The sequence below is a fragment of the Schistocerca americana genome, chromosome 3 (assembly GCF_021461395.2).
Source record: "Schistocerca americana isolate TAMUIC-IGC-003095 chromosome 3, iqSchAmer2.1, whole genome shotgun sequence".
NCBI lineage: Eukaryota > Metazoa > Arthropoda > Insecta > Orthoptera > Acrididae > Schistocerca > Schistocerca americana.
In genome coordinates, this window is record NC_060121.1 from 720521788 (window position 1) to 720548667 (window position 26880).

Genomic DNA, 26880 nt, shown 5'->3' on the forward strand with positions numbered 1-26880 from the left:
CAGCAAATGAGGTCTTAACTTAGCACTGGTTCTTCTTTCACCTTCCCACTTCACAATCACATCACTAACAGTCGACTCGTGTGGCAGTAGAAGGGTTGAAATCTCCGTGATGAATCTCGCACTCAGGTGACTTCCAGTGACTAGTCCACTTTCGAAGTCTCTGAGCTCTACTATTGTTGCCGTTTCTCTACCGACAGCACAACATTCCCCGTCTCCTTTCATACTGCCGGGTCAGCCTCTCGTGACATCTAGTGGTCAATTCCGCAGTTCGTAGGGGTGCCCGAATACATTTGACCAGACAGTGGGTACGTCGATTCTAGGAAATGTGCGTCTATCAGAGTTGACAGATGTGAGACATGACTTGTTGACCTAAAGGCTCACTGTCTTCGACAGCGAACTGTAGTAGCAGGAAGAGTGCGCGCAATATAAGGAGGCGCTTGCACAGAACACATTCACATTCTGAGTGCTGGATGAGTCCCCCCCCCCCCCCCCTAGTGTTGCATTGGGACATTGTTTCAGTGCCCCATTGCCTGACAACCTGGAAGACCGTTCTTGTTGCTATCTCGTTGCCTCAGAGCACGGTAGTGTAGCCCTCGTGCTCCATAGGTGCTAGGATACAGGTTCATAATCAGGCGCATGTGATTATGTCATTAAATTTTTGTCAGAAGAGTGCAGTGCTCCGCTTCATCCTTATCATGATATTGGCTAGCAAAGTAAAGTCAGATTCAGAGCTGAGACTACATATTATCAACCTTGCTCACTTTATTATTTTAGCACAGTCGCCAACCTCGTCTGATCGAACTTCATTTCTCGAAGTGCTGCTATTATTGCTCGAAGTTAAGAGTAAAAAATCCAGAATTCGTTCCTCTAAATAGATACGACGCGACTATTAAACACCGTTGTATAATGAGCTCTTCTTTATATTGATTATGATATACAAAAGCGTTTACCATTTGGGATACCGTAATTATATTGATAGGGACTTGGTAATGATGGAAATAAAAGAAAGGTTCAGGAGTGGAATTAATATACAAGGTGAAAGGATATCAATGATAGGATTCGCTGATGACATTGCTATCCTGAGTGAAAGTGAAGAATAAAGGTATGATCTGCTGAACGGAATGAACAGTCGAATGAGTAAACAGTATGGGGTGAGAGTAAATCGGAGAAAAACGAAGGTAATGAGAAGTAGTAGAAATGAGAACAGCGAGAAACTTAACATCAGGATTGATGGTCACGAAGTCAATGAAGTTAAGGAATTCTGCTACCTAGGCAGTAAAATAACCAATGACGGACGGAGCGAGGAGGACATCAAAAGTAGACTCGCTATGGCAAAAAAGGCATTTCCGGCCAAGAGAAGTCTACTAATATCAAATACCGGCCTTAATTTGAGGAAGAAATTTCTGAGGATGTACGTCTGAAGTACAGCATTGTATGGTAGTGAAACATGGACTGTGGGAAAACCGGAACAGAAGAGAATCGAAGCATTTGAGATGTGGTGCTATAGACGAATGTTGAAAATTAGGTGGACTGATAAGGTAAGGAATGAGGAGGCTCTACGCAGAATCGGAGAGGAAAGGAATATGTGGAAAACACTGATAAGGAGAAGGCACAGGACATCAGCTAAGGCATGAGGGAATGACTTCCATGGTACTAGAGGGAGCTGTAGAGTGCAAAAACTGTAGAGGAAGACAGAGATTAGAATACGTCAAGCAAATAATTGAGGACGTAGGTTGCAAGTGCCACTCTGAGATGAAGAGGTTAGCACAGGAAAGGAATCCGTGGTGGGCCGCATCAAACCAGTCAGTAGACCGATGACCAAAAAAAAAAAAAAAAAAAAAGGGACTTGGGCCAAAAACGTATGTCTCACTTTACAGATTCCAGCTGACTGAATGTATAACGTTTTTTCTTCACCTTGTGACTCGATAGGCCTTGTCACAGCCGCTCTTCCTGTAAGGCTCGCATTATATCTTCAAGGGAGGACCCGACGACACGGAATGAAGTGATCAAGAAGCAGGTAACGCGAAAGTGGTGCGATGTTTATCGTCGTCCTGGCTTTCAGATACGCTGCGTCCATCCATTTCATGGTACATGTGCACAAATAAAAAGTACATCCAAACAGTATTTTTAACCAGTTAATTTTTATAGTGGCTGTCATCATTCGTCATTTTGAAAAAGCCTTGTGCAACACATTGCTTCCCCAAGTAATACATTATGTTACAAGAGGCAAACTAAGAAACAAAAGTATCATTAAAATATGTGCTTCAGAGGGTTACCGGAAGTGCCAGCTATTCTATTAGCACACTAAAGATAACAAACAAGAAGGGGGAAAACATAGGTGCAAGTATTTCCGGTAGCTTCACTTCTTCAGAGCGTTCCTAAAGAAAGAGAATAAAATTTTAACTTTACGTTATGTTGCCGAACAATCTGCCAGAGAACCATGTTCTTTAATTTACAGTGTCAATATTGTAGTAAGCGACGATGTTTACCGCGTTGCATTATTACCCCTTTATTGATTTATAATATTTCCATCCGTCAGTAGATGATCAGAACGTTTTCCTTTGACTGTTCTTTCTTTACGCAAATATTTCTTCTTCAGTACTCTAGTGCGAAACTAATGACTTTGAAGGCCCACATTTGTCGAATTGTTGGCCGTAACGACACAGTCTGTTAATTCGGTCTTTGCAGACAGCTGCTGCTTAAATTTACGTGGAGTTTTCATTTGTCCATAGGCTTCAACTTTCCAATCCAGTTGCGCAACCGCGTGGTGGTGGTTGACAGTGGAGCCTCGACCACTACCACTATCCCGGGCGCATTCGTACTGTTTGCAATGATATCGGCCAATTATTTTGCCTACACTTACCTGTTTGATTACAGTGTAACAAATGACACGCCAATTCAAAGTAAAATACAAGGAACATTAACTAGACTGAAATACCTTCTCGATGTGGGTTCGAAAGATACTACGCCACTCACTAATCTCTGCTCGTGGCTGATTACAGACCAAAACAAATTGTTTCGACTTCAGGAACGACTAAGTCTGACGTTCCAGCCAACGACAAAGCTCGCTTCGTTCGAACAGCTGCAATATAATTTTTTACGCTGCGTACGAGTACGTCGAAATTCGCAAGAGGCGGTACAGCAACAGAGCTACAGACCACTATTCAGGTTAGTAATGTATGGTACCTCGTGTGGGGTATAATTACATGGTATTATACGTGACTTCTGATATTGGATGACTCTGCCCCACCATTATGCGCAGCCGTTTGTTTGCCTACATCACACTACAGGCGATCTGTACCTTGAGTATGATAATCCACCACATCATTGCTTCCGAACTGTGTCAGAAGAACTCCACGAACACTCCACGTACATTAGAGTAATTGCACGACTCCCCAGGTCAGCTGGCTATGGCTGTTGCATACCGTACATTTTCGATACTGTTTAACTTATATTCCGGAAACTCGAAGCATAGTTTCGTACTACGTGATACGTTTGTTTAACCATAACGTTCTTTCCACGTAATCTGTTCGTGCCTGAATTGAGATGACTCCGCTGTTTCCGTACTCCTCCGATGAGCTACCTCCACCCGGATTGCAGTAACGGAAATGTTACGTTAGTCATTTGTCTGGATTTCCTTACGTACTTGCCGACTCGGCTGTTTTCGTGTTCCTCCAATTTCTTGATCTCAGCGGAGCAGGTCGTTAGTGGCCTTCGCATGTTTACTTTTCAGCATGAAGTTCGTGTTTTCACAGGGATAGGGCAAGTGGTATGGAGATGTTTTGATTTTCTCAGGGCTACGGCAAGTGTTAGGGCCACCGCGTGTCGCCGTGCATTGCCACTGTGAGGTAGAACCTTTTTTCCTGCCTGCAATGGCCTACACGAAGCGTTGGCATGGCAGTTCAGTTTGGAATTATTTTGATATGACAACAGCTTCAAATCTTGCATTTCAGGTGTTAGTACTAAGCCCAGTACAGCCACGGTGACTGTACGTTGGTCTGCAGAAGAGAAAACTCTGCTCAGGAAAGGCGCAGTCACGAGCACAGTTATACCTCCAGCATAGCAGTTTAGCAAAAGAGATGGCCGAGTGGATCTAGGTGCTACAGTCTGGAACCGCGAAACCGCTACGGTTGCAGGTTCGAATCCTGCCTCGGGCATGAATGTGTGTGATGTCCTTAGGTTAGTTAGGTGTAAGTATTTCTAAGTTCTAGGGGACTGATTACCTCAGATGTTAAGTTCCATAGTGCTCAGAGCCATTTTTTTTTTTTTTTTCAGCAAAAGAGAAGATGTGTGTACCGAATACACACACTACCAATTTACGTTACCTTTACTGCCGTACGTCAAACCTTAGTTATTGTTGATCAGAAGGGGGACAACATCGAGCAAGACGTGTGAACCTCTGATCTAGTAACTGCTGCTGTGAATTGTGAGAAGCGTTTAACAATCGTGCACAGAATGAGTAAAAGCGATCCATGGGAAACGATAAAAGTAATGGGCTGCAGTACTGTTTATGAATCTCGCCAATTCACTACACGTCGCCGCTCTCAGAAGCGGAAATGTATTTCTTTGTCTACATCACAAGTGTATATTGGTAAGTACGATAATGACAGAAAGAGTGTCAGTTATTTCACCTATGTCACTGCCAGGTCCGAAAATGATGTTCTGTGATATTCGTATCTTATGAAGGTGTTAATGTGCCCCATGCCGTAATTTGAAGCCGCGTTTACAGATACTGTTTTAGTGAACAGCAGACTTTCGTCGCTTAGAAGGTATCAAATGATAGTAACTAAAGATTGCTATTTGATGATGTAGTAATAATGCTCGTACCAAATACACTCTCTTTAATTGCCATAGCACAATTCTTAAGTTGAACGTAGTGTAATATTTCTTCCGTTACTGTAGTGAAAAAATGAAATCATTCTGTGATGAGACACCGCCTGGGATGGTTCCGCTGCCTGGTGCAAGTGTTTCTGTTCGACAACTTCGGCGACTTTCACCTCTTTTTCAGGAAGATGAGATGAAATGATTACGACGACACAAACAACCTGTGCCTGAGAGAAGAATGAGTCAAACGCGGTCGTGGATCGAAGCTATGAACCTACGAGCTAGACGGAGGGATGCTGACAACCTGACCATATGCTGTAGACAGTTTCTGTAGTCAATCAATACGGTCGAATTACTATTTGGGTGAGTCGGAGTAAGGAGATACAAAACTATGCCTGAAAGATGTATGCCATGTTCGACAGTGCAAGTCCATAATCAGTTAAGTCGATGCTATTTTCGACGTGTATCACAGGTCTCACAAGGAACTCCTTGAGTAGGAGGTCGCGAGTTCAGTCTTCAGTAGGAGCCATTTAAAAGTATTGTGTTGACAATTATGACAGGAAAAATATTAAAGGCGCTGCAGTCTGGAACCGCAAGACCGCTACGGTCGCAGGTTCGAATCCTGCCTCGGGCATGGATGTTTGTGATGTCCTTAGGTTAGTTAGGTTTAACTAGTTCCAAGTTCTAGGGGACTAATGACCTCAGCAGTTGAGTCCCATAGTGCTCAGAGCCATTTGAACCATTTTTTGAAAAATATTAACTGCTAATGACTCACCATGTGCGTCAGGAGGGTGACTGAAAATGAGAGTCCGGGAGGAACTGAGATCAATCTTTAATGGCATGTATGTATTACACTTCATAGGATGGACATCGTTAACATTCAAGAAATGTCCCAAACAAACCGTTAACTTGCAGCATGAACACCGAATGAAAAATGGCGCGTCACATTGATCACAAAGTTTCACACTATCAAGATCGAATGCCAACTCCTTGGGAGCTACAAACCGTGAAGAACGTTGAGCCAGATATGCACCCTTAAAGAATACGTATAGAAACGTATTGGTGTAATAGGGTGATGAGAATTTATGGAATGTGACGACCCGCAACAGAACACGAAACAGCCATAGATCTTATCGTGAAACTGGATATCCTTTAAGGCGTAGCTGAAACTATTTCTATAATATGCCTTATAGGCGCAGAAGAAACAAACGTCTAAAGGCTGAATTTGAGTGATCATACGAGATTTGTAGTTCTCTTATGCCCATTTCCCCACTCTTGCTTGCTATGACGTAATTATTACCTAGCCTCCTTTGAAGATGACGCACACGAGAAAGAACCGTAGGGGGCGGAGCACCTCCGACTCCTCGGATCACAATAAATAACTTTCCATTCCATGTACTATTCAGGTTAACAGTAGACATAATTGTATACGAATGCGTTAAGGCATTGATTTTAGTTCATCTTCATGCAACTCTCTCGGTATCCCTAATTTCCAGGGTTCCTTTCATATGCAATCCCTCTTTCAGTCCCGACTGGAAGTCTTTACTGAACGGTGGGATAATTTTGTTTATGTCATCTACGAATTTTCGGAGCGATTCTGCTGACTACTGCGCATCGTGAAGTTGACGCTTTGTTTGAAACTTGGTTATCTTACGTCTTCCAATTTTGTAGCACTGTCTGAAATCACTTCAACACGAAAAGTAGTCTACTTCGCATGTTTTCATACGCTTATGTCATATGGTATTATTTTTTGGGGTAATTCTTCTGATTCAAAAAGGGTATTTTTGGCTCAAAAACGGGCTGTTCGAGCTATGTGTGGTGTAAGTTCGAAAACCTCTTGTCGACCCCTATTCAATAGTCTGGGAATTTTGACATTCCCCTCACAGTATATATTTTCTTTAATGTCGTTTGTTGTTAGCAATATTAGCTTATTCCCAAGAGTTAGCAGCTTTCACTCAATTAATACTAGGCAGAAATCAAATCTGCATGTGGAATGCACTTCCTTGACTCTTGTGCAGAAAGGAGTGCAGTATTCTGCTGCATCCATTTTCAATAAGCTACCAGAAGAACTCAAAAATCTTAGCAGTAGCCCAAACTCTTTTAAGTCTAAACTGAAGATTTTCCTCATGACTCACTCCTTCTATTCTGTCGAGGAGCTCCTGGAAGAGCTAAAAAATTAAGCAAATTCCAGTGTTACATTGTTGATTTTCTTCATTTAAACTTACGACTTGTCACCTGAATATGTTTTTTTATATTTCATTTTATCTGTTTCTAATATCGTGTTATAATTTCATGTATTGACTCGTTCCATGACCATGGAGACTTCTCCTTAATGTGGTCCCACGGAAAAATAAATAAATAAATAAATGTAGCCATCCACTGCGTACCCTGAAATACTGTAACCTATGTCCTGCGCAATTTGATGTGCATAATGTAGTTGGTCTCATACTGCAAATTGCATGTAGCATCCTTGAAACGCACAAACACTAGTTTTTGTAACAAGTGATCGTCGTCGTCTCTTGAACATCTGTAGCTTTTCTTATGCACTACACGCTCATATTGCTGCGGAGTTATTCGAAATCCGTCCATAATTGATTTTTACGATGCTGCGGACGATCTTACGTGTACGAAATTATATCTAATACATGCTCCTTGGACAACTATTATTCTTTACTACGTTTCAATGGAGACGGAGTTTGCGTATCCCTGTCCGGCAAGGAGTGTGAGCTACATGGTTCGATACTTGTTTCAGTATCACTTTGACTTGTTAAGAACGTGTCGTCATCACTGTACTCCTCACGTACATTTTCCGCAGAGTCGAGCTTATACGACACCACACATTCCACTGACTCCTCTTGTAAAAACGCTAATATTTCACCTGCCACTTCTGTCTCCCTTTGTGAAATTCCTTGGGTTCGCTCCTGACGAAATGTTAACGTCGGCAACTGTTGTAGATGTTATGCATGCAACGTTAGTTTTGTTTATCCTTGTCATAGCTCTGCTCTGTATCAACGACACTAGCACTGCTACACAGCTGTGAGTTACTCGTCGACTAAGCAGTTCAGGTACGTTCCATAGCCTTATGCTCTGCTCACCATTGGATACATGCAGTCCCACGCATTTTACCATTGCGGTTGCATATTAGACACTATGAGGGTGGTCGACTGCCGTAAACGCCATTGGCCTTTTGTGACCTCGCACTCGAGGATTGTTTGTCAGTGTGTTTGTCAGCTTTTACGATGACTTGCCTGTGAACTGAAGTCCTCCAGCTGTTTTGGGGTTGACCAAATGGTGTAACCAAGTAGTAGCTTACGTTCACGTATTGGAATATCAGCTGTTTATTTACCATGACCTCAGTACAGCTTCTGAGAACGAATGTTCACACAACTTGATTACAACTGAAATGTCAATCCTTGATGATACATAGAAGGTGCTCACTATAACGAAGTCCATCAGCGTCATAGAGAGGCAATGAGTAGAGAGGTGCCGTGGAAGAATAGTGACACAGTCCCACGAGGCTACGAACTTGTGTATAGTCCACTGATGGGCTGCCAGGTGCCGTAGAGTTATAGCTCCACGAGCCTGTGCTAACAGGCAATCCAGTCGCAAGTTCAATGAAGCAGGATCCCCGGGGGCGGGTTACGGCTTCGGCTAGACGGCACTGCCTGACTACAAAATCTGAGACTGGTCCTGGGTCGTAACGGAGACCAAAGAAGGCTGACAGTCGGTCTGGAGCTCGGAGCGTAATTGGCTGTCAAACTTTTTTTTTTTAGTCGGTTATTGGTTACTTAAATCCAACCAATGAAAAACGCACCCTATGAGAGCATGCGCGAAACATTCAGCGTCACGGGTGGATCTCGGTCTTACTGTCTTGGTGTAAGGGTAAAACCGGTATATACTACAATGATGTCATTGCAATGACATCATTAGAGTGCACTTTTAAGTTGTGGCGGGGGGCCTTGAAGTCCCGTACCACCCTCCGACGATGGGCAGATCAAGGCAGCAGGCAATAGGTAACACAGCTACATAGGTACTGATATCGGTGATCGTATGAAGGCTGTCGGACTGCTCAGCGGCGACATAAGTACCCGTCCGCGGAAGATTACACGTCCCGTGGTGGCGCACACGTGACCGCGCGCTTGCGAATAGGAGCCTGTGACTGCTGCGCTGTTCACCGCGACCTGCACGGCACATACCGACTCAGCTCTTGCCCTAATACGGTGTGGCGGCTGCGGCAGGCTTCGTGATAAACAGCTCAGTGATTCTTCTGTTGACAGACAATTTTCAGGGCCCATGCCTGGTTCTCGAAGCAGATCCGCGAGTGTGGTTGCCCAATATGCAGGGGCCCAGCCGTTCATACACTACATTTTCCATGTGGCCTTTCATTACTTCCTTTCTTGTTTTAGTGTTCTCCAGGTTACTGACGTCACCACTATCGTCCAAATTATTGTTGCTAGTATTCTAAATAACGTTACGCTGTGCGCCAGTTCATTCTCTACAGTGGGATCCTTTCTATCTTTGCATACATGCCACATACATCGACTCTAGTAATTGTTACATTTCACTCAAGAATTACATCTCCTTCCTATCCACAACGCCAACAAATACCGAACTGTTTACTGATTTACTGCTGGCAGATTAGTAAATGTCCTATAAAACCGAAAAAACCGTACTCTCTGCAGGGTGGTCCATTGATATTGGCCGGGCCAAATATCTCACGAAATAAGCATTAAACGAAAAAACTACAAACAACTAAACTCGTCTAGGTTGAAGGGGGAAACCAGATGGCGCTATGGTTGGCCCGCTAGATGGCGCTGCCATAGGTCAAACGGATATCAACTGCGTTTTTTAAAATAGGAACCCCCATTTTTATTACATATTCGTGTAGTACGTAAAGAAATACGAATGTTTTAGTTGGACCACTTTTTTCTCTTTGTGATAGTTGGCGAAGTAATAGTCACAAACGTATAAGTACGTGGTATCACGTAACATTCCGCCAGTGCGGACGGTATTTGCTTCGTGATACGTTACCCGTGTTAAAATGGACCGTTTACCAATTGCGGAAAAGGTCGATATCGTGTTGATGTATGGCGATTGTGATCAAAATCCCCAACGGGGGTGTGCTATGTATGCTGCTCGGTATCCTGGGCGACATCATCCAAGTGTCCGGACCGTTCGTCGGATAGTTACGTTATGTAAAGAAACAGGTAGTGTTCAGCCACATGTAAAACGTCAACCACAACCTGCAACGAATAATGATGCCCAAGTAGGTGTTTTAGCTGCTGTCACGGCTAATCCGCACATCAGTAGCAGACAAATTGGGCGATAATCGGGAATCTCAAAAACGTCGGTGTTGAGAATGCTACATCAACATCGATTGCACCCGTACCATATTTCTATGCACCAGGAATTGCACGGCGACGACTTTGAACGTCGTGTACAGTTCTGCCACTGGGCACAAGAGAAATTACGGGACGATGACTGATTTTTTGCACGCCTTCTATTTAGTAACGAACCGTCTTTCAGCAACAGCGGTAACGTAAACCGGCATAATATGCATGATTGGGCAACGGAAAATCCACGATGGCTGCGACAAGTGGAACATCAGCGACCTTGGCGGGTTAATGTATGGTGCGGTATTTTGGAAGGAAGTATAATTGGCACCCATTTTATTGATGGCAATCTAAATGGTGCGATGTATGCCGATTTCCTACGTAATGTTCTACCGATGTTACTACAAGATGTTTCAGTGCATGACAGAATGGCGATGTACTTCCAACACGATAGATGTCCAGCACATAGCTCGCGGGCGGTTGAAGCGGTATTGAATAGCGTATTTCATGACAGGTGGATTGGTCGTCGAAGCACCATACCAAGGCCAGCACGTTCACCAGATCTGACGTCCCCGTATTTCTTTCAATGGGAAAGTTGAAGGATATTTGCTATCGTGATCCACGGACAACGCCTGACAACATGCGTCAGCGCATTGTCAATGTATGTACGAAACGAATATTACGGAGGGCAAACGAGGAATGTCGTTAGACGTATTGTCAAATGCATTGAGGTTAACGGACATCATTTTGAGCATTTATTCCATTAATGTGGTATTTGCAGGTAATCTCGCTGTAACAGCAAGCGTTCTCAGAAATGATAAGTTCACAAAGGTACGTGTATCACATTGGAACAACCGAAATAAAATGTTCAAACGTTCCTACGTTCTGTACTGCACTTTAAAAAACCTACCTGTTACCAACTGTTCGTCTAAAATTGTGAGCTATATGTTAGTGACTATTACAGCACCATCTATCACCAAGCGAAAAAAGTGGTCAAACTATAACATTCATATTTCTTTACGTACTACCTGAATATGTAATAAAAAATGGGGGTTCCTATTTAAAGAAACGCAGTTGATATCCGTTTGATCTATGACAGCGCCATCTAGAGGGCCAACCATAGCGCCATTTCGTTTCCCCGTTCAAGCTAGACAAGTTTCGTTCTTTGCAGTTTTTTCATTTGACGCTTATTTCATGAGATATTTGGCCCGGTCACCATCAGTGGACCACCCTTTATAATACACGTTGATGACTGCTTCCTCTCTTTTTTAACATTCCACTTTGCTCTTTAGCAAATGAATTAATATTTAACATCTCCAATCCACGCTCATCTTATGTATCCTGTCAAATGTGCTCGTTTCACAAATAACACCACGTTGTTCAATAACCTACTGTTCTGAGCCCTTTATTCGTCAATTTGCGACGTAATTTTCTAAATTCATACCTCTGAGTTTCTTTGATTGTCAATACTCATGAATCACAGGTATCTTTACAAGTCCGAGGCATGATAAGCATAACGCTTTTTAATGCTGCCTCGTGAATTTTGATACTGTCATTGTTTGTACAGTCTTAACACATTCGTATTTATATTTCCCTTTCATCTATTTCTTTGTGCCCACATTCGCAAAACAGGTTTTCCATGAGGTTAAACTTCGTTTTTTTTTTTTTTTTTTTTTTTTTTTTTTTACTCACTGGATCCAAGTAGTGTCAATTGAACTTGGCTTCACGAAAACACGAAAATGAAATATCGGTCCTTCATAATTTTACTTTCGTTGGATTTAAACCATGGTTTAATTAAGGTATGTTTCTGTGTGTAACGTTTCGCCCCCTAATTATGGAGATATCCTAAGAGGCTACAAAGACTTTGATAGTTGATTGCTCATACGTACACGTGTAGCGGTTGGTTCTTGACGTGTTCCTATCTCTGAGAAACATTAGAGAGTTACGGCAACGCAGTTTATAGAAATCGTAAAGCAAAATTTCATGTTTTTCCTTTATTTGGCACTAAGCACAACATCTCGTCTGTCACTCTATCAGAGAATCGAATTTGTTGATTCCCTAGTCGCAGTAAATGATTCTCTGTTTCTGGTTATTACGTGTTACTGCTTCATTTAGCAGTCGTCCTGTGGGCTGTTGGCATCACTGAAATTAATTAGTACAGTCTAAAAAGTAAGGCATGTGATTCAGCGGTTCATTGTCTATCTGAATGGTCGCAGCTCTGAAGATAATCGTGTGTTGATTGAAACCGATCTCCTTAATAAACATGGTTTGCGATCTACACTGTTATAATTAATTTCAGTTATTTTATTGTGATCGCTGATTTCTCCAATAATGTTTTCAAAGAAAGCTGTAGGCATCACTTGTACTGTTTAACACAAATCGCTCTGTGTAATTTTTCTACACGTTTCATTGTATACGACATCTTGTTTCATATTGTAAACCTTCACTTCTTGATGAAACACATTATGGCATTGAGCGACCTACAGGCAGCGCCACTCCAAGCGCAGTTGACAGTGATTGAGTCTATTTGCGCTTTTATATTGCTTAATATCTGATATTTACAGAACAGATTCAAGGAAAAGCAAACTTTTGTATTTACGTACGCTAATGTTTAGAAACATCTTTGCACTGTACGGGGAAATTACATTTTCACAGTTTTAGAACTGTTATGAAAGGAAATGTTTGCCACGTACTATTCATGATCTGGAACGACAAAATTTCATTCGTAACAAAATTACACGCAATGTAGTTAACTAGAGCAGTTCGGTCTTGTACCACTAATGGCGTCGAGTAACAGCCAATTAAGAGCTCGGTTATCGAATTCGAATGCAAATTGAGGGCATATTGCGCGCATATTGAACAACATTAACTGAAGTTCAGTAAACAAGTTGACAGTTTGCGAGCCTTCTGACAGCAGTGGCACTGCAGCAGTGTAAACAGTTTTTCGTGGCACTCTGTTACTGCAATACCAATGTAAGCACGCTGGCGGCATCGTTGTCTGTTTCTTTGTTTTTCGTACCTTTTCCTTTCAGGCTGTTTGCTGTAACACAGTCCAAGCGAACAATCGATGTGTCAACATGTTTGTGCACATTTGCTTCAATGCTTAATATGTATTTTCTGTAATGCAGCGTTATTTACATATAGACCCTTAGAAACCAAGGGGTGCAAGTAACAAAATGTTAGTTTTGAAGAAATGATGTTCAGAATTGAGACACTGCACAAAATATCATGCACAACTTAAGGAAAAAATATTTATTTTCAAACATTTAAAGCCATATTTCCTACCTTATCCAGAATAATCAATGCTGAATTTTATGAATTAGTATTTCTTATTTTTTGTCATCACTCTTCTGACTGGTTTGCCACGGCCTGCCACTAATTCGTCTCCCTTGCCAACCTCTTCATCTCAGAGTAGCACTTGCAACCCAAGTCCTCAATTATTTGCTGTATGTATTCTAATCTCCCCCCCCCCCCCCCCCCCATGAACCATGGACCTTGTCGTTGGTGGGGAGGCTTGCGTGCCTCAGCGATACAGATAGCCGTACCGTAGGTGCAACCACAACGGAGGGGTATCTGTTGAGAGGCCAGACAAACGTGTGGTTCCTGAAGAGGGGCAGCAGCCTTTTCAGTAGTTGCAAGGGCAACAGTCTGGATGATTGACTGATCTGGCCTTGTAACAATAACCAAAACGGCCTTGCTGTGCTGGTACTGCGAATGGCTGAAAGCAAGGGGAAACTACAGCCGTAATTTTTCCCGAGGGCATGCAGCTTTACTGTATGATTACATGATGATGGCGTCCTCTTGGGTAAAATATTCCGGAGGTAAAATAGTCCCCCATTCGGATCTCCGGGCGGGGACTACTCAAGAGGATGTCGTTATCAGGAGAAAGAAAACTGGCGTTCTACGGATCGGAGCTTGGAATGTCAGATCCCTTAATCGGGCAGGTAGGTTAGAAAATTTGAAAAGGGAAATGGATAGGTTGAAGTTAGATATAGTGGGAATTAGTGAAGTTCTGTGGCAGGAGGAACAAGACTTCTGGTCAGGTGACTACAGAGTTATAAACACAAAATCAAATAGGGGTAATGCAGGAGTAGGTTTAATAATGAATAGGAAAATAGGAATGCGGGTAAGCTACTACAAACAGCATAGTGAACGCATTATTGTGGCCAAGATAGATACGAAGCCCACACCTACTACAGTAGTACAAGTTTATATGCCAACTAGCTCTGCAGATGACGAAGAAATTGAAGAAATGTATGATGAAATAAAAGAAATTATTCAGATTGTGAAGGGAGACGAAAATTTAATGGTCATGGATGACTGGAATTCGAGTGTAGGAAAAGGGAGAGAAGGAAACATAGTAGGTGAATATGGATTGGGGGACAGAAATGAAAGAGGAAGCCGCCTTGTACAATTTTGCACAGAGCACAACATAATCATAACTAACACTTGGTTTAAGAATCATGAAAGAAGGTTGTATACATGGAAGAACCCTAGAGATACTAAAAGGTATCAGATAGATTATATAATGGTAAGACAGAGATTTAGGAACCAGGTTTTAAATTGTAAGACTTTCCAGGGGCAGATGTGGACTCTGACCACAATCTATTGGTTATGACCTGTAGATTAAAACTGAAGAAACTGCAAAAAGGTGGGAATTTAAGGAGATGGGACCTGGATAAACTAAAAGAACCAGAGGTTGTACAGAGATTCAGGGAGAGCATAAGGGAGCAATTGACAGGAATGGGGGAAATAAATACAGTAGAAGAAGAATGGGTGGCCTTGAGGGATGAAGTAGTGAAGGCAGCAGAGGATCAAGTAGGTAAAAAGACGAGGGCTAGTAGAAATCCTTGGGTAACAGAAGAAATACTGAATTTAATTGATGAAAGGAGAAAATATAAAAATGCAGTAAGTGAAACAGGCAAAATGGAATACAAACGTCTCGAAAATGAGATCGACAGGAAGTGCAAAATGGCTAAGCAGGGATGGCTAGAGGACAAATGTAAGGATGTAGAGGCCTATCTCACTAAGGGTAAGATAGATACCGCCTACAGGAAAATTAAAGAGACCTTTGGAGATAAGAGAATGACTTGTATGAATATCAAGAGCTCAGATGGAAACCCAGTTCTAAGCAAAGAAGGGAAAGCAGAAAGGTGGAAGGAGTATACAGAGGGTCTATACAAGGGCGATGTACTTGAGGACAATATTATGGAAATGGAAGAGGATGTAGATGAAGATGAAATGGGAGAGAGTTTGACAGAGCACTGAAAGATCTGAGTCGAAACAAGGCCCCCGGAGTAGACAATATTCCATTGGAACTACTGACGGCCGTGGGAGAGCCAGTCCTGACAAAACTCTACCATCTGGTGAGCAAGAAGCATGAAACAGGCGAAATACCCTCAGACTTCAAGAAGAATATAATAATTCCAATCCCAAAGAAAGCAGGTGTTGACAGATGTGAAAATTACCGAACTATCAGCTTAATAAGTCACAGCTGCAAAATACTAACACGAATTCTTTACAGACGAATGGAAAAACTAGTATAAGCCAACCTCGGGGAAGATCAGTTTGGATTCCGTAGAAACACTGGAACACGTGAGGCAATACTGACCTTACGACTTATCATAGAAGAAAGATTAAGGAAAGGCAAACCTACGTTTCTAGCGTTTGTAGACTTAGAGAATGCTTTTGACAATGTTGACTGGAATACTCTCTTTCAAATTCTAAAGGTGGCAGGGGTAAAATACAGGGAGCGAAGGGCTATTTACAATTTGTACAGAAACCAGATGGCAGTTATAAGAGTCGAGGGACATGAAAGGGAAGCAGTGGTTGGGAAGGGATTAAGACAGGGTTGTAGCCTCTCCCCGATGTTGTTCAATCTGTATATTGAGCAAGCAGTAAAGGAAACAAAAGAAAAATTAGGAGTAGGTATTAAAATTCATGGAGAAGAAATAAAAACTTTGAGGTTTCCTGATGACATTGTAATCCTGTCAGAGACAGCAAAGGACTTGGAAGAGCAGTTGAATGGAATGGACAGTGTCTTGAAAGGGAGATATAAGATGAACATCAACAAAAGCAAAACAAGGATAATGGAATGTAGTCTAATTAAGTCGGGTGATGCTGAGGGAATTAGATTACGAAATGAGGCACTTAAAGTAGTAAAGGAGTTTTGCTATTTGGGGAGCAAAATAACTGATGATGGTCGAAGTAGAGAGGATATAAAATGTAGGCTGGCAATGGCAAGGAAAGCGTTTCTGAAGAAGAGAAATTTGTTAACATCCAGTAGTGATTTAAGTGTCAGGAAGTCGTTTCTGAAAGTATTCGTATGGAGTGTATCCGTGTATGGAAGTGAAACATGGACGATAAATAGTTTGGACAAGAAGAGAATAGAAGCTTTCGAAATGTGGTGCTACAGAAGAATGCTGAAGATTAGATGGGTAGATCACATAACTAATGAGGAAGTATTGAATAGGATTGAGGAGAAGAGAAGTTTGTGGCACAACTTGACCAGAAGAAGGGATCGGTTGGTAGGACATGTTCTGAGGCATCAAGGGATCACCAATTTAGTATTGGAGGGCAGCGTGGAGGGTAAAAATCGTAGAAGGAGACCAAGAGATGAATACACTAAGCAGATTCAGAAGGATGTAGGTTGCAGTAGGTACTGGGAGATGAAAAAGCTTGCACAGGATAGAGTAGCATGGAGAGCTGCATCAAACCAGTCTCAGGACTGAAGACCACAACAACAACAACATTCTAATCTCTGTCTTCCTCTTTAGTTTTTGCCCCCTACGGCTCCCTCTAGTACAATGCAAGTCATTCCCTGATGTCTTAACAGATGTCCTATCATCCTATCCCTTCTCCTTGACAGTATTTCCTGTATATTCCTTTCCTTTCTGATTCTGCGCAGAACCACCTCATTCCTTACCTTATCAGTCCACTAAATTTGAACATTTGTATGTAGCACCACATCTGAAGCGCTTCGACTCTCTTCATTTCCGGTTTCTCCACAGTCCATGTTTCACTACTATACAACGCTGTGCTCCAAACGTACATTCACACAAATGTCTTCCCCAAATTAATACCTATGTTTGATATTAGTAGACTTCTCCTGGCCAGGAATGCCCGTTTTCTTGCTCCGTCGGTCACTGTTTCCTTTGCTGCCTAGGTAGCAGAGATCCTTAACTTCATCTACTTTGTGACCATCTGTCTTGATGTTAAGTTTCTTACTTTTCTCATTTCTACTACTTATCATTAATTCCGTCGTTTTTTCTTTATTCTCAATCTATATTCTCTACTCATTAGACTTTTCTTTCCATTGAGCAGATCGTGTAATTCTTCTTCACTTTCACTCACGATAGCAATGTCATCAGCGAATTCCTTTTCAAGAGTGAGTGTCTGAACATTTTCTGGCGGTCCATGAACTGTGAAATTCTGCAACTTCTTATACGCGACACAAGTATCAGTACAAGGTATATCGAAACCCAGATTGAAGGCCATATTGAACCCAATTCGATAGTAACACTTTTTAGCAGGTGGTAAATTCTTTTCGTCGCAAAACTCCTCGTAGGGCTCGTACATTTCGGTTATATTTGGCCTAGGATCCAAATACTTAATGTTAGGATATTTCTTTCTACTATAATAACTGTCATGTTTTGGAAATGAATTGATACAGACCTTAACAATCAGAGCTTGTTTATCAGGAATCATGTTTCCTGTTTTTTCTTTTTTTACGTCCTCTACAGTCTTTTGGAGAAACTTCAGTGGAATATTTCTCAAGCAAGACGACGGTAACATGTTTGTTACATACACCCAACGTCAGCAAGAGAAACTGTTTACATACTCTGAATTCTTTTAGATTCTCTGAATATTTTCATGCTGTAAGTGCAGGTTACTTTTTTTTGCATCCATGGCACATGTTTTGGCCGCATTGGCTGTTACACTGAAACTGAAGAGTTAATGAATGATGTTCGGAGATTCCATGTTCATAGATTCTTGTATTCATCAAATGTTTGTGGTCTCTCCTCTTCATTAATATTTTCTTTACATCTAAATCTGCAGTTTTGAACATGCAGGCTTATCCTCTGGTTTTCATCAACTTTCCCCTGCCAATCTGTGTACTGTTTGCCTTCATTTCGAAGACTAGAATTTTTATTTCTTTTCCACTTTACTGGTCGTCTTAATGTGATGTGGCGAGTCATTTCCAGTAGATGTATCAGACTTTATATCAGTTTCAAAAGTTTTATCTTCATCATTGTCTGCAGAAGAAGTAAACAGTATTTTGCATCCTCTATTCTTAAAAATTTTCTGACCTCATACCTTGAGTACGTATTGTGTTTAAATTCTTTACAAACGCAGTCACTTACTTGTAAAATGGACGTTAGTATTTAAACGTTATTTATTCAATAATAAATTATTTGTAAATTTACTCATAACAAAATATGTAAAACACATGTTAAAACACTAACCATCACTTAAACTGAGGTTCTGTTCCCTTTATTCTGTTTCCAACATTTCTCACTTACGTGTACTTATCTTTTACAGTTTAATAAATATATCTACAATATCAACAAACTGTGTAGGAAGCAAAACCATAACAATAAATCACAAGTAAAAACTGTTAAAGACTCAGCCAGGAAAACAAAGAGCAGTTTGCAATCACTTTGCAGCCAAGAGGTAAAAGTGCAGATATAACATTTGACTTCCAAAGAAAATATATGATTGTCGTAACAGTTTTCCTTTCAGTCACTAGAAGTCGGTACCAAACTGCGTGTTACTTGTATCTACAGGCCACGCACATTTCTGTCTGCCTTTAATCTAAAGTTACCTCCAAAATTAAAAATTGGTCATTTAGACTCCTTACAAGAGTCTCATATCTGAACAACATAAAATACGTAATAGCAGTGTAATGCAAGTATTAGCTGAATGTCAACCACAAATTGAAGACGTGCTGAACCCTAACTCTAGTAAGAAGTACTCTTCACCGGAAACCTTCAAGCATATGATATGTAGAATGTCCCCTCGATAAGGAAAGAGCTATAAAGTGAAAATATATGTAATAAAATGTGTACATACGAGAAACAGTTCTGTCCCTAAAATGATTTCAAATTAAACGAAGAGGAGATTTCCAAAATAAAAGCTCAGTTATCTCTTAGAAGACAAGAACGTTAAGAAATTCCCTACTGTAGCATTATACCCAAGGTCATTACTATGTTTGAGGCACAGAAACTTTCTGTATACCAACACTAACATTCACTGAACACATTGCAATCATAGCGACGGAATTAAATTTAGAAGAAGTTGTGCGAGCAAATGTGTTCCGAGTGTTACGGCTAAATCACAAGAAACTTTGATACATGTTACCAGCAACCTGTTAAGAACTGATGTAGAAGCAACCTGTCAGCACTGCTGTCTGAACGAAAACTATAAAAGAACGTAAATGAGTGAGACCAGTTGAAAAAAATGGTTTACTTTTTGTTTTTATTAGTGTTATAGCCTTCATTCTGAAGACGCAGACTTGTGAAGTTGGCACATGACTTTCGAGAACTGTTCATTTTTTCTGAGTTCTTAATAGACATGCAGTAGTTCTGGATTCCCCTACAAAAAATTGGATCAGTTCCGCTGAACTTCGCGAAGAAAAAAAAGTACTCTGAAACATTTTAATCTTGTAAAAAAAAGTATTCGCTTACTTGCGAAAAAAAGATGCTCATCAAATTCGAATTTCCCCCATCGTTTTGTTTTGCTTCTTTTTTTTGCAGTTTATGAGGTAACTACAATAACGAGGGACCCATATTCTCTACTGGTGAAGTTGGTATCCGACTTTCGAGAAATCACATTTTCTTCCGAGTTCGTGATAGATATGATATAGTTACGAGCCCTCTGTACAAAATTTGAATATTTCTGCAGAATTTCTCGAAAAAGTTATGTTACAATTTTGAAAAGCGATTCTTCTTTGACGGTTTTACGGTAGCCCATTTTTAGGTGACAGTAAAGGTGAAATAGTTCTGTTATGTCATTACTGGTCAATGAACCAAAAACATTTCAGGACCCAACTTTACTGTAGTCGTCCGTTTCTGCAACGAAAAATGTCAGCTTGAACGAAAGTAAGGGAACCATAATGCTCTTCCATAATTGTTGTGTGAAGATCTTTCGATGACTTTTTCGATCCGATATCGACCATAGCACCCGTCAGTTTCTCTATCATCGATCATTTTATAAATTCTTCGAAACCGAGAAGAAATTTCAATTTTGGTGGTCTGCAAGTTTTATGGATGTTTGTGCTTCGTAAATATCAATTACAGTAGAGCGACAACTGCAAAAGAGCACCGACTGAACTAGTTTAACCATCCCTTTCAAACAGCCGTGATCAGGTTGTTTGCGTGTAATCCTTGCGTCCTTATTAGTAAAAGTTTTCATTGTTGTTTGATTGTTATCTACTTATTTACGAATAAACCTTATGGACATGTCATCCAAATGACAGCGTCCCCTGATATTCTCCTGCTTAATAAATATTCCGGAGTTGGTATGTGGTCATAGTCATCTTCCAAAGGTGAAAATAAATTTTCGCTGTCTCCAGTAACCATATTACAGGGACACCACAGATTCTTCACAGCATCTCCATAGCACTGCACTCTATACTCTAGAACGCTTCACAGTGAAAATTAATGTACCTTACCACGATCATTGAAAAGCCGAAAAGTCCACCTCTGCCACAGTTTCATTTTAAATGGCTAACTTAAATTACACAAAGACACACTATGTAATCTTGCACTTATACCTAACCAGTTGGGGGTCTGACCATTCGGTTACCTGCAGACAAAGTTCGAGTGAGGGATTAACTGATGATTTTCGGTAGAAATCTTGGGGTGCTGTTCAGAACTGTGGCCAGAATATTGTTGTACAAATTTGTTTTCTTTCTTTAAGCGGGGAATGTGGTTCCCATGTTATTGCAAAAGTCGTTAAGTTTTCCTGCATATCCCTTGGGAAACTGTTTAGAATCGTGATCATCATTTTTTTTCGAAAATGGGCTAATATGTTTTTACAAGATCAAAATTGCTATTGTTTACTTCGCGATATTCTGCAAAAGCACTCAGATTTTGTACACAGTACGCGAAAACTATAGCATATGTATGAATAACTCTAAAAGATCGTACATGTCTAAATCTCAAGTGCCATCTTCACCGGACTGACGCAGCTGTCCATGCTTGCCTACCCTGTGACAACTTCTAAGCCTCAGCGTAACTACGGCAATCTGCAACCGGCATATAGTAGGCAAATACTGATTTTATTCTACAACATTTACCCCACACCTAACACCATTACCAACTAGCCATTTCCTGGAATGTTCAGCTGTCGTCTATAAATCGATGCACCTAAAATATACAGATTATGAACTATATAAACAGGTGGAATAGTTTTGTTTCGTAATTAAATGAGCAAGTAAAAATTTATGATGAACCACTTGCGAGCGTAAATAAACTGAAATGAATTTGTTTTTATGAGGATGAACCTGTTTTGATTGTATACTATAATATAAGAAGTTGAAATGGATTTTCTTTTTCTTTTTCACACCCTGTTGCTGTCAACAGCATCAGCAATCATTCCGTTCAAAACAATAGGTATATTTTGCAATGCCAACTCTTTTCGTTACTATTTTCGTTCATATTAAGTTTTAATTTAGAATTATATTTAGAAATATGAAAATGTGCTAGTTACTTTACTATATGTAGAATGTTAACTATTAGTGCCGAAAGACAATAAGGGGTAAACGAAGTCACCGCGAATGACACACCCACAGCTACTAAAGCTCATGGAATGATTACAGTGTCAGTGTACAGTTTTAACTGGTCTCCATGAACACTTAAGAAACTCATTACTTATCTGCTAATACTCGTCATTACGAAACCTCTCTATTCAAATGCATATAACCACATTCAGAAAGCCAATAGCACTTTCAACAGAAAATAACATTTACTCTAAATATTGAAACAGATATGACCACAACACAGGTGGATTTAGCAATCAACACTGTGAAATGTCTTTACTCAGATCATATGAACGGTTGATCGACTGTGGACTTAACAATAAATCTACAATAAGGAGCAAGTGTAACATCTAGTAACGCGATTGTCAGCAGTATTATCTGTATCTACATTTACAGCAGCATGAACTATAAGTCTAAAAACTGAGGCTCAACTGCTCGATCCTCACCATGTCGGTTTTGAGAAAGATATCGGAGCAGTTCAAAGGCGGGCTGCTGGATTGGTTACCAGTGGGTTCGAACAACAGTCATGTGAACAGTCCAGTCCAGTGACAGGGGTGAACGACCGTTGTGGAGATCAGTACTAGCGAATAGGGGTAGCTGACCATTCACATGAACGACAGGGCTACCAACATTGTCTCCGTAACGACCGTTCTGCGAACCAGCTTACAGCTACTCAGCTGCAGTTAAGGTGTTAATTTTTGTCTGATTGTTACCTACTTCTTTACTCACAAGGTTTGAGGACATGTCATCGAAATCTTCACCTTTTCTTTTAACGGAATTCCCTAACAGTTTTTTGTTTGATAAATATTCTGGAGCTGGTGTGTCTTCCCAACGTGAAAGTAATTTTATGCTCAGTACTTCGATGACCGATTCAGTCATCTTCAGAAGCTGCAACTCGTGTTGTGTTTTTATGTGTACTGTCTGCCTGGACCGTAGCCACACACAGGAAGAAAAGCCAAAAATTGCTCATCTGCTTTATACTGGTCCGAATTCCGCAACGTTTGGCGGACACCTAAGAATAGTGGCCTAAAGCATGTTTTGCTTCATCGACAAAGATAAAAAGAATTCCTCGTAATGTTAAAGACGTATATATGTCTTCGAATCTGGATGTGCATCGTATTCAGTGCGAATATTGTATGTCATACGGGACTGGCCATTGAAAGAGGCGAGGAAGGATGCAAGGAAGATCAGCAACATACTGGACCAAAATAACGAAGCAAACCAACTGCTGCCGTCTACTGCTTAGAATATAACGAAGAAATGATGTATGATGTTAACTGTATCGTGATAGACATCTCAACTTAATTGGGCAATGTAGTTGAGGAGTCTATCGAAATAAAAATATCGTAAAAATCTAAAGAATTTTTCGATTTAAAATTGGCTTCGGTGTTCGCTGCGCAACCAAAATCTTGCCGGCCACATCATTCACCAGAGTTGGGAAACGCTGAGAGAATGTGCTTTTTACGAAATATCAGTGTGGGCTCTGAGAAACAAATGAGCATCAAATGATTAACGAGCACTGTGAATCAAACTAGAGTATAAATAGCGGCGCGACACTAACAAAAGCCGGCCGCTGTGGCCGAGCGCTTCTAGGCGCTTCAGTTCGGAACCACGCTGCTGCTACGGTCGCAGGTTCGAGTCCTGCCTCGGGCACGGATGTGTGTGTGATGTCCTTAGGTTAATTAGGTTTAAGTAGTTCTAAGTGCCTGATGACCTCAGATAGTGCTTAAAGCCATTTGAAACAATTTGGACACTAACAAACAGTTCACGATTTCGTAGCAGTCCAGTGGGCGAGCACCCAGTACTTGAACCAGAAAACTGGGTCAGTCGTCTAAATACTATGCAGAAACTGAATCAACAGCTTGACTGAGCACACGAAAGCACTCCACTATTTGCTGTGCGCTTCTGGTCTTAGTATTAACTAAACGTCGAGCGGGATTAGCCGAGCGGTCTGAGGTCGCTGCAGTCATGGTCTGTGCGGCTGGTCCCAGCGGAGGTTCGAGTCGTGCCTCGGGCATGGGTGTGTGTGTTTATCCTTAGGATAATTTAGGTTAAGTAGTGTGTAAGCATAGGGACTGATGACCTTAGCAGTTAGGTCACATAAGATTTCACACACACTTGAACATTTGAACATATTAACAAAACACGTCACATTCCGATTATTTAGTTACTGAAAAAGTCTGATATACGTTAATGTCTGGTTGCCCAAAAGTAAATGTAACTATTTGATCGAGTATTGATATTTAAAGCTAGCTCTAAAGACTGTCGCCAATTTCTTCTCATTTCCTTTTCTCGAATTTTTTGTTGTTTCTCTTTGTTTCACTTTGTATCCATTGCTTGTCCAAAATCTGTAACCTACACTGTGTATTTGCGTGATCCAGTATCAATTCAGGAAGTTATACGGCTGATATAGTCCAAGGAGTACCGTCAAATGCTGTCGATCCCTCTGAAGAGCCACAAAAAAAAAAAAATGGTTCAAATGGCTCTGAGAACTATGGGACTTAACTGCTGAGGTCATCAGTCCCCTAGAACTTAGAACTACTTAAACCTAACTAACCGAAGGACACCACACACAGCCATGCCCGAGACAGGATTCAAACCTGCAACCGTAGCGGTCGCGCGGTTCCAGACTGTAGCGCCTAGAACCGCTCGGCCACTCCGGCCGAAGAGCCACAGAAAATCACATAAATCACTAATGCATAATCAATCAGTAAATATGTTTCACTGTGTTTTATGTTGTGGTAATTCTGCTGATAGTGCATGCTAGATCTGAAGTAGTTAAGTTTGCTAATTGTTTTGTTCTTATGGTTGGGAAACCTAGATTAGTATTGTTGATACTAAAATTAGATACATACTTCATTATTTTAGTATAATATAGTTAAATGACGCTAACTAATTATTGTTTAATCTCTTTTCTCTCGTCCTGCCGTAACGCCAATCTCACATTCCTCCATCCCTTGTGCCAACCACGTACCATCCTGTTCATGTACACTTCCACACTTTCGCTACACGCTATTTTGTGGACATCGTATCGCTAATACTCGCATTTTAACATCGATACTCCGCCATTATCGAAACAATGCCCTGCGGCCAAATTTTTTGGCTTTTTTTTTACTTGCTGCAACAATACCAATGTTTTCCGTAAACTATTTTCAACCCCTATCCTGTATCTGTTGGATGCAATGTCTGCCATCTTGTCTCTTTGGTGGTTTATTCAAACGGTTTCCGGGATTTCCATTTACCCTATCTACATCGTAACGTCTTTACACGTTTCTTCAAATCGTTCTTCCGTCTAATGATTTGTGCTCGTTTTAACGGTATTCTATAATTTTTTCCCGAATTCCGCCTTGTTTCTGATCGTCATACGATTTCCACCGTTAATGGTACCTGAAAACTCATTGCCGGTCATTTCATCCTCTTGTCTGCCCGTGTGACATTCTGACACGCTCGTGGTGTTCCCTTCGCCACATCTACACGTTGTTCCCTTCCCTGCTCCTGACCGCCCCGCTGCTCCGCTGCCCCGGCCCGTTGCGACCGGAGCGTGTGACGACGCGCGGCAGGCTGTCGGTGCAGCCGGCGGTGAGCTACCGGAAGCGCGAGTCGACGGCCAGCGAGACGACGACGACGACGCTGCTGGCCGCCTCCGCCGCCGCCGCGGCTGCCGCCAACAACGGCGGGTGGCGGCTGTCCAACGGGTCGGGGCGCCTGCTGCAGCCCTGCTCCAGCGCCGAGCACGCCGTCTGAGCAGCCGCCGACACTCTGCTCTGACGTCATCCGGAGGCGTCGCGCAGTCACCATTTAAAACCAACAGCAAGTTACCTGTACTGTAATATGTTTGCCGAGGACAAAAATACTTTCCCCACTGGATTGATTAAAGTTGCAGAGACGATTCAGTAAGTACAGTAACAAACGATTTCATGTTGTTGTTGTGGTCTTCAGTACAAAGACTGCTTTGATAGAGCTCCCCATGCTACTCTATCCTGTGTAATCCTCTTCATCTCCTAGTAAGTACTGCAACCTACATCCTTCTGAATCTGAGTACTGTATTCATCTCTTGGTCTCCCTGTACGATTTTTACCCCCCAGTCTTCCCTCTAGTACTAAACTGGCGATCCCTTGATGCCTCAGAATATGTCCTACCAACCAATCCTTTCTTTTCGTCACGTAGTACGTCCGCAGCTCGTAGCAGCTAGCGTTGCTGTGTTTGGATCACGGGGTCCCGGGTTCGATTCACGGCCGGATTGGGGGCTTCCTTTGCCTGGGGACTAGGTGTTTGTATTGTCCTACATCTACATACATACTCCGCAGTCCACCATACGGTGTGTGGCCGAGGGTACCTCGTACCACAACTAGCATCTTCTCTCCCTGTTCCACTTCAAAACAGGAGGAGGGAAAAATGACTGCCTATATGCCTCTGTACAATCCCTAATCTCTCTTATCTTATCTTTATGCTCTTTCCGCGAAATGTAAGTTGGCGGCAGTAAAGTTGTACTGCAGCCAGCCTCAAATGCTGGTTCTCTAAATTTCCTCAGTAGCGATTCACGAAAAGAACGCCTCCTTTCCTATAGACACTCCCACCCGAGTTCCTGAAGCATTTACGTAACATTCGCGAGATGATCAAACCTTCTAGTAACAAATCTAGCAGCCCGCCTCTGAATTGCATCTATGTCCTCCCTCAATCCGACCTGATAGGGATCCCAAACGCTCGAGCAGTACTCAATAATAGGTCGTATTAGCGTTTTATAAGCGGTCTCCTTTACAGATGAACCACATCTTCCCAAAATTCTACCAATGAACCTAAGACGACTATCCGCCTTCCCCACAATTGCCATTACATGCTTGTCCCACTTCATATTGCACTGCAATGTTACACCCAAATATTTAATCGACGTGACTGCGTCAATCGCTACACTACTAATGGAGTATTCAAAGATTAGGGGATTATTTTTCCTATTCATCTGCA

General features: G+C 41.6%; 1 protein-coding gene across 1 annotated transcript in view; it reads left to right on the forward strand.

Moving 5' to 3' along the window:
- LOC124606341 (diuretic hormone receptor-like) overlaps nt 1-25542 on the forward strand; it is a gene marked incomplete at its 3' end in the record, with an annotated part of 321156 nt that extends 295614 nt beyond the window's left edge. The window contains exon 11 of the mRNA XM_047138324.1: nt 25479-25542. Coding sequence (XP_046994280.1) covers nt 25479-25542 — 64 coding nt within the window. The remainder of the gene's footprint in view (nt 1-25478) is intronic.
- Between the last annotated feature and the right edge of the window lie 1338 nt (nt 25543-26880).